Source organism: Oryza sativa, chromosome 4 (genome assembly GCF_034140825.1).
Source record: "Oryza sativa Japonica Group chromosome 4, ASM3414082v1".
Classification (NCBI taxonomy): Eukaryota; Viridiplantae; Streptophyta; class Magnoliopsida; order Poales; family Poaceae; genus Oryza; species Oryza sativa.
The window spans coordinates 32,540,246-32,549,641 of NC_089038.1; the positions used below are offsets into that span (position 1 = coordinate 32,540,246).

The window sequence follows — 9,396 nt, forward strand, 5'->3', positions numbered from 1 at the left end:
ATTCACAGTGGATACTCAGTTGTTGCATTTAAATGTCTCTTTTCAGGAACCATAAGTTCATTTACATGGCTATTTTAAGAGTCCACTGCTCTGATTAGTAACATAACACTGACTGAAATGAGGATCTGTTCATTAATTTGAGTTTCTTCTACTGACTCAGTAACATCTCTCCATGTGCTGACTTAATTCTCCAAACTTTGAGTTCTACTGACTTAGTAACATCTCTCAATATGCTAAGTTAATTCTCCAAACTATTAACTTAGGAATGATTTAACTTGGCACATATTTTCTTAGTGTTCAAGAAATGATTTTAGCAGATGCTTGCCATTGCACCTGGTGATCTAAGTTGACTGAATTGCTGAGGCGGATATGTTTCTTGAACAGAAAGTTCTCATAGTGAAGTGTCAAGTCTCTTCTTAAAACTAATGAATCTGAAATATGTAGTCGGTCTTTCATACCATAGTTGATAAATGCAATACTATTGTCTCATCTGACTGGGTTTTTGGCCAGTTCTAGAGTTTACAGATATTATCTTAATACTGCAGTCCTCGCAAACAAAACTACGAGAAATTTAACCATGTTCCATTTTCAGTTAGTTGACATAACGAACTGCATCTTGTGCCCATTGATATTGGATGAGTCATACTATGCTTGCCACCCCTGCTATGTATTGTGAAATTATTGTTTAAATTATTAACTATCAGGAACTGTTTCTGGCGACTTCAGTTATTAAAAAAAAAACTATACAGGTTAAATAATGTTCTTAGTAGGTACACAAGGAATTGACTGTTGTTGTTAGGTAATCCTCTTAGACAAACCTTGCAATCGTACATTTCTTTCTGTGCGTTACAGTCTTACATGCTACAATACCGCGCAGCGTAGCGCGCGAGCTCACTCTAGTAATCTAAAAAGAGTATGGCCTAGTCCGTTAACCATAGTGCATCTTGAAATCGATTGGAAGAAGGAAAAAAAAAAGGCATAGTCCGTTCATTTCTCATTGTGATACAGTGATACTGATTTTACCTCATTTTTATTAGCATGTTTTTCAAACTACTAGACAGTGCATTTTGTGCAACTTTCTTATATAGAAGTTGTTTTAAATTATTAGATAAATTATTTTTTAATATTTGAAGTAATAAACCTCAATTAATCATGTACCTGCAGTTAATCTTCGTCCACCGCAAGTTCTGTGGTTCTGTGGAATATATTCCAAGTTTGCAACTGAAAAACTTCATGAGCACTGACTGCATTTGCACTGCAGTTCAGTGGATGCATCGACGGAGAATGAATACGCATTCCATGACAGAACTAAAACGCAGGGAAATACAGAGTTACAAATCATATGGCACGAACCGATACACATTTCGTGGCATAACCATCATTTTGATGCAGGAGCCAGCAGCGAAGTTCTGCCGGGCAAAAGTAGTACACCATTTTGGAACCCACGGTTGCATACAAAGTTACTCCAGAAAATACATTGCAATGCAGTTAATATTGCTCAAATCAGCTACAACAGAAAGAAAACACATGATGCATGCGTGTTCTCTTCTGCTCACAGCGCACTAGCGCAGTGCCACTCTCCTTCCTACTGTACAAGTTACAAGAAGCAAGCGGCCTCATCAGCTTCAGCCAAATGATATCCCCAATGCTGATCGATTATCATCACATCATGATGGCCACAGCAACTTCAGCCATAGCTCAGCCTGGAATCGAAGGACCGGGCTTGTGTGTGCCGTCTTGGTATTCCGATCTCGCAAGCATTTACCCTTGAAGCGAACCTCAGTGAACAAATCGTCTCCCCAACGGATGATGCCTCCGGAGAAATGTTGACAAACATCAGCGTTTTGGAATCACCTCCAAGGCAAGGCTGCAATAGAAAGTTGATATAAGAAATATGTTTCAAATAAATTCAGGGATTGCAGGTTTTTGTATTACCATCCATTTGCACAAGTCACTCACCTGCAAAAGGTATGTAAGTTTTGAGTTCCTGAAGGGCACATGATCGTCTCCTTTCGCAATTGCAAAGATAACATCGCTAAGAGCTGACAAGCTTTTATTGATTGCCTGAAACATAAAGAAAACAAACAGATAAGACAATGTGATTATCAAATAAGAATATTGTAAATTTGTGATGAACACACTCACCTGAGTTTCCTTCAAACGATCACCCGTGGAGCCACTTTTAGCAAGGCGTTCACTGCCAGCTAAATCAATCAAGTTAAGGACACCTTGGACTTGTTGCCCAGTGTTCTGCATTAAGATCAAAAGAAAATTAGTGACATACATTTGCTCAAGTTTCAGTGGTTCTGTTTAGTTAGCATGAAAATGAAAAAAAAAATATTGTGACCAGTTTGTAAAGTTTCAGCACTGTGATTAATATTCTAAAATATGGGTGAAGCGAGTACCTCATTTGATCCAGATATCTTCAGTGTGAAAACAAAATGGCTCCGGGAAGATTGTTCATTCATTTGGGTCCTACCCACAGACCTGGTTCAATGTGGTGAAAAAAAATTTAGACTCACTGTTGATATGTAGACTAGGTGGCTAACAGACACATGTGAATTCAGATAATAAGTGCTAGCTTGTATAAAAGGTAAACCCTCTTATGTTTCTGCTCTCTCTAATATATTTGAGTGATAGATGAGAGAATCATCTAGACATATCCAAAGCATTGCTATTTCAAATATAACATTAAACTGATAATGGTCAATACCCTTAGAGCAAACAGTTACAAGGCACAAGTGAATGATTAAAAATGAATAAAGCGTATTTACCTGCTTTGGGATGCTTTCGCTAGAAGAGAAGTTACGTCGGCGCTACTAAAAACATCAGCAACAGTAAGGTCAGTGACGGTTGTGTTCCCTTGTGGATCATGCTTTATGGTGTATTGTTTACTGGTAGACAGATCAAAGTTATTAGACCGACCAGGTGCTAACAAATCACGAATTGTCTCATTGTATATTTCCAACATTGATGCCTGCACATAGGAAAAACTCTCAGCAACACTACATAGAATGTACACTTCAGAATCTGCATTGCACTATGGATACTAACCTGCATACTGTACTTCCATCCTTGAGATTCAAGAGACTGACTTGTCTTAAAAATTTGCTCCAAAGAACGAGGTATGATGCCTTTCTGATCACGCCCTGGTGGACCCATCATTGTATAAGTTTTACCAGACCCTGTTTGACCATAAGCAAATATGCAAACCTGCATCATGCAAAAATAACTTAAGCATACCAAATTGACAAGTACTTCAAAACTGAAATAAACTAGAAACATCAGTCAGAGTTTCAAGATAATGGTGATTATACAAATGCAGAATGCAGGTGATATATACTAGAAACATCAATGTAAGATGTTCACGGCTTTTAGCATGTATTTGTGCTTATGTGGTGGTGCTGAAGAGATAAAATTTGGGGTGCCACCATATCAATTAAAACAACTTTCATTTGTTCTTGAAATAAAAAAAATAAAGTTAGGATATTTGAGTTATTAGAGACAGGAACCTCATGAACAGATTATTCACCAATACTTCATTGTTGTAGTGAAATATTCATACCTTGTACCCATCAAGTGCACTTTGAACTAGTTGTGACATTTCCACAAACACATCTTCTTGTGAAGCACCGTGATCGAAAACTTTGTCATATGAGAAGGAAAATCTCTGACCTACATCAACACAAAACAATAAAATGAAGTCTCCGATTAACTTTACCACTGAAAACTTAGTGGGGGAAACATAGTTTCTGTTTAGCTTCAACAATGAATATGATTTTACCTTGGTTCATCAAATCAATACCACGCCCGGCAGATTCAACTGATGTTGGATATGAAATAAGGGCTTCTTCTGCACCACTAGAATCGTTGTCTTGCAAAAGTGGTCGGACCCTACAAAACACTCTGATGTTTCCTTTAAGCTCCTGCAAATAGAAAGGCTAATCAGTAACAAGTAGCAATAGCAAGATGAAAAAATTTCAGTATTTACTCAAAAATTTCTTCTGTCAGTAAAATAGAGAAATTGTTTTTAGTAAGAAGTGCTAGTATGCTGAAACAATTACCAATATTGTATTGTGCAGTTTCTTTCGTAGCTTGTCAGCTTCAACAATTTGAAATTCTGCGGATGCCAAACGTTCTTCCAGATCTTTTATTATCACCTTTTGTTCTTCATATCCTGTCATCGCCTCAATTGCAGTAACATCAGCAAGCTGCAAAAGTAAACAATTAGATCAAATGTCATATAATCATATCTCACATGTAAATCAGCACTGACAAAATATTATTTCTAACCTTCAGTTTATTTGTTGCAACTGCAAGTTGTTTCTGCAAAGTTTGAATCTGTTCTTGTTGCATACTACATGTTTCCTGAGCAGAAGCATAATGGTGAGCCAAATAGTTGCGCACAGAAAGTATTGATTTGGTTAATCTGAAACCACTAACCTCAAAGGCTGACACTTTTACACTCAAGCTTTCACAGTCTTTTGTAGACTTGCCTGCTAGTTCCTTGTAATTAGCAAGCTCAGCACTCAAGGTATTTACTTGAGAAACAGACTGATCACGGTCTTCTCTAATTTGGTGTAGCTCAATTCTAAGGCAATCCACTTCTTTCATAAGTTGTTCTTTCATTCTAATGGCCTCTTGTTGAGAAGTCTAACAGAAATCAAAACAATTAAATGTTTAAGTGAAACAAGAACTATACTGCCCAAAAAAATTATCAATTCACGAAAAAACACAACTCACCCTAGAAGAATCCAAATGGTTCTTCATTGAATTGTTTAAATCTTTCAGAGAAGCCATTGTTTCCATCATGGCACTCTTCTCTTTTTGCAGTTTTGAGATGATGTCCCCACTCTTAGAGGCATCAGCTTGAAGATTACTGTTGTATTGCTGCAAGCTGGTGTTGTACTCCTGCAGTCTTTTGTTCGTGTCTTGGACCATTTTCAGCTAGTTCACAATTTCCATCCATCAGAAAGGAACATTATATATGACTCAAATTCATGTAAGACTAATAGAACATTTCTGAACACGTACTTGCTCACTAAACCGTTTTGCTTCATGGCTGACTCTTTCCAGGTCCACCGACAGCAAGTCGAGGGACGCCTCAGCCGATTCCCTTTGCTGCCTCTCCTTCTCGTAGGACTCCACAGCAAGCTGCCAGTTTAAAGGTCAACAAGTGTAAGCCGTGGCTGAAACCAATCACACAGGCACACAGCAACAGTACATAACTATGCAGCTTATTATGCGATAGATGAGTTCTAACCATCCTGTCGGCCTTCTCCTTGTTGAAGCTTTCCTCCAACGAATCGCACTGCCGCGTCAAGTTCAGGTGTGCAGCTTTCAGCTCTTCCAGATCACTGCTAAGCTGGGCCTCTGGAAGTACAGTACCCCAAGAACATAAATGACCAGAATAAACTCAGTCACTACGATGAGATGGTACTCTGATGACCAAACAGCACACATGAATGCTCAAAACCCAAAAGAGTACCATCTTGTTCTCTTGGTGTGATCAAATAAATACAAAAAAAAGAGAAGTGCATTCGAATTCATTACCCAACTTGGCGTGCTGGGCATTCTCTGCATCCATCGTACTACGGAGCTTCTCCTGCTCGACCAAGTAGCCGTCCTCCAACTCAATGTACCAGCGGATGCAAGCTCTCAGCTTCTTGATGTACTCACTCATCTGCTCAGTTCTCCCCTGCACAGGTCCAACCAAATTCAGGAAACCCGCCCCCCAAAAATTCTCAAACAGAACGAACGCCAAGAAATCCCCCAAAAGAACCCACCTTGTAGTCGGTCTTGCTCTTCCCCTTCATCTTCTCGGCGAGCAGCCGCTCCACATCCTCCCTCCCGGTGAACTCGATCACAGGCGCCGCCGGCCCAGCCCCGCCCTCGCCGCCGTCCACCGACGCCGTGTCGCTGTTCGTGCCACCGCCATTGTTGATTGCCGAGAGGACATTGCGGCGCGGGCCAGGCTTGACCCCCATCCCCCGCCGCGCGTTGCCCAAGTTCTCCTTCTTCTGCAACAACAACAACAACAACCACACCCCACAAATCGCAAGAACTAAGCTCCCATGAATCAACCCTCCCCCAAAATAGGCGATTTCTTTCCACAAAAGAGAGAAAATTACCGGGTAAGGGCTACGGGGCGTGAGGGAGGAGGCCATGAACTGGGATTAGTGGCAGGATTAGGGGTTATAGTTAGGGTTCTCTCCTCCTCAGTGGTGGCGGTGGGTGGGAGGAGGGGAGCTTTCTTGGGGCCGGATGGAGTGAGCTCGAAGGCACAAGAATCTCTCTCTCTCGTGGCTTACAAGCGCCGACAAAGCCGCGCTTTAGATCCGAAAAACCTCGAGAAAAAAACTGCGGAGCCGATGAAATTGGGGAAGGATTCGAAGTTTTTGAAGCCACCGAGCGGAGATTACCCTCGATTTTTCATGGATTTCTCGCCTCGCTCGGATCTGAGCGAGAGATGTGTGGGAGAAGAGAGAGAGAGAGGAAGGAGAAGAAGAGGACGAGGCGGCCGAGCTATTTCGAAATATTTTGAACGCTGACGCATCAGGGGTACCCACCCCACCCCTCCGATTTCGATTTATTTACACCCAATGCCACTGGTGTTAGTTTAAAGCCCAAGCCGGCGGTGACCAGGTCTAAGTGGCTGGCCGGCTCGGGCAGGGTCATTCGCGTAATATGATTGGTTAGTCAGGGGTATTTTCGGTATTTCTGTTGAACGGTCAACTTCGATGTTGTGGGCTTCGAGATTCGCGTCGCCTTGGGCCTTGCTGATAATGGGCCGGGCCGGGCCGGGGCATGTTGCGACGTTGCTCTCCTCGTTTTCTTTGTCCTTTTCGGGAATCAACAGCTTAGAGGTGCCACGTCTTGTTATTAAGCTTTTGACAGCTTTTTCTTCCTGAAATCTCAACGAATAGTTAAGCTAGCTTGTCAGTCACCTCGCGCACTGGAACCTGAGAATGATCGGACAATCGACGCGATGCTAATTAGAAATTTGCTGTTTGTTAGTATTAGTAAATTGGTGTCTCGTCTCGTCAAGTTGCGAGATTAGGTCTTAATTGCCTTGTGCCTTACCGGTTTAGGTTGCGTTCGGTAGAGCGTATTCAAATCTTATTTGTCTTACGCAATACGAGAAGATCATTAGTTTATAATTAATTAAATACTTAATTATTATAGTTTCTTTAAAAGACTATTTTAAAAATATATATAGAGAAGTTTTTTACAAACAGTATAAAAAGCGTGTCATCATAAGCCAACAGACAGTAACTGAAAAGAGCTTAGGCTCCCATTGGTTCCTCTATATAGAATTAACCGCTGTCAAAATTTAAATTTTAGAGTTTATTTTAATTTTTTTCATTGAACATATCTCTACTATTATAAAAATTTAAGATGTTTTTATCGGTATTTTGGTACGTCATATGTGTATACGTCAGTTTTTAAGTTTGTTTGCTTTTAAAAATATGTATCCGTATTTGATTCGGTTTTTAAAATCGTCCACTTTTGGTAATACAGAAGAAATCATATAAGAAATTTGTTTTAAAAAACTTGCATGCTAACTTGAGATGATTAGACTCCTAAATATAGCTCATGATTTTCTAAAAATATATAAAGCGAACTCTCACAGTGAATTTCATTTTAACTAAAACATATAACAATAATAAGATTAAAATCGACTTCACCCGTTGTAACGTACGGGCATTTTTTTCTAGTATATAGAAAAATTTAACCTATAAACTATTCTTTTCTAACGCGCCGTACGACGTATTTTCGACAATTGGCCCACAGACGAGGGCCTTAAAGATGGATTTGTGAAGGGGGTTTGGTGTAATGATGCTTGGCGTACGTTGTCAGCTAGCCATTTACTATTTCTGGTGCTTTATTAGTTGGGGGAAAAGAGCATGACCGCTGCTGTCCCCTCTCAAAGCTCCTGAGTTTTTTCGCCTTAAAACCACGTTTCGTCCTTGCCAAACGTGGTCCACTGAAGTGCCAGTGCTTTGTTGTTTGAGTAATCGAGTTATAATTGGTACAGTATCTGCGAGCTTAATACAGATGTCACCGCTGTTCTGGATTGCAATCCTGTTTTGATTAGGGAGTGTATTGATTACCTTGTACTCCTACATAATGGCACCGATAGTGGCCTAGCGATGCCCAGTGATGCGTTCTCTTGCAGTTCACGCAAAACGTGACAATGGTATAGTCGATGTTAGACCGGTGTACCTCTTGCCAAGATGTATGTACAGTAGAACGCCGTACCAGACTACCAGTTTCTGCTAGCTAAGCGTACGTTTCTGATTAATGATAGATTCTAGAAAAAGAAAACAGGTCCCATATCGATCAAGCGGGCTGATTTAATACTCCCTCCTTCTCAAAATGTTTCCGTTGACTTTTTTAAATATGTTTGTACATGACTCCATAGAACGATGACGACGACGTCTGTGCTGCAACCAGAAAAATACAAGAGAAGAAACAGAGGAAAATAATGGCCTTCGTTTTCTTTTTCAGAAAGCGGCTCGTAGTACTGTATTTTAGTATAATGTATGTACATGTCCCAGCCGACACTGCTGCGTATACACGGTAGCGGAAGATTGACGGATCGATCGGTCGCGGGAAGGTGACGCGGCGCGCGCATGTAAGCTCGGGCGTCGCTAGCTGCCGATCGATCGGTCGCCGTCGATCGCCGGAGCGGGGGCAGACACAGGGCGCTGCTGCGTGACGGCGACCCGGGGCATGATCGAGTCACTCGTTCGCTCGCCACCAAACCTGGCTTTGTCACGGACGGGGGCGTCGGAAAGGACCACGCGACCGTGGGGGAAGAGCAGAATGAATTATGTGCGCGCGCAGGGCGTGCCGCCGAAAACGACCGCGCAGCCGTCGCGCGTCGCCGCTTGCCGGTGCCGCGCGTGGCGGGTGGGTGGGGAGGAGACGCTGCGTGATGTCGCGCTTGCGCCCCCCGTCGCACGGTTGAGGTCGTGATTTTCGCGCGATCTCACGGAGAAGTCGTCGTGTCGTCTCCTACGTACGCGCGACGCCGGCGGGGGAAGCGCTGGTCCGGTGGGCCGGCTAGCCGCGAACGATTACTAGCCAACTGGGCCTCGTGGTTCGCGAGAGGAAGAAGGCCTTCTTTGTTTAGGCCTATGAGCTGGAAAGTCTAAGCTCTTAAGGTGTGTTTAGTTGAGCTCTGGCTTTGAAAAAAATATCTGTGGGCTGTAGTTTTCTTAAACGATTTTGCTATATCTCACTCGAAAATTTTTTTCTTATCTCTCACTCGATTTTCTCATTCAAATTTACAGTGCATTTTCTTGTAAGTTACAGTGTAATTTATGAAACTTACACTGTAACTTTTGTAAGTTACACTGTAATTTTTGAATCTTCACATGTAAATTTTAA

General features: G+C 41.8%; 1 protein-coding gene across 1 annotated transcript; it reads right to left on the reverse strand.

Annotated features, from left to right (window-relative positions):
* Positions 1-1,327: 1,327 nt before the first annotated feature.
* KIN14H (kinesin-like protein KIN-14H) lies at positions 1,328-6,513 on the reverse strand. Its single transcript, NM_001402440.1, has 17 exons — positions 6,132-6,513; positions 5,787-6,020; positions 5,554-5,698; positions 5,264-5,373; positions 5,035-5,154; positions 4,744-4,947; positions 4,444-4,653; positions 4,294-4,368; positions 4,065-4,211; positions 3,785-3,926; positions 3,566-3,675; positions 3,055-3,213; positions 2,775-2,977; positions 2,406-2,487; positions 2,146-2,250; positions 1,960-2,064; positions 1,328-1,867 (listed from the first exon to the last, which is right to left on the reverse strand). The coding sequence occupies exons 1-17, from the start codon at positions 6,165-6,167 to the stop codon at positions 1,688-1,690; spliced, it is 2,367 nt and encodes a 788-aa protein (NP_001389369.1). The 5' UTR covers positions 6,168-6,513; the 3' UTR covers positions 1,328-1,687.
* Positions 6,514-9,396: the final 2,883 nt, after the last annotated feature.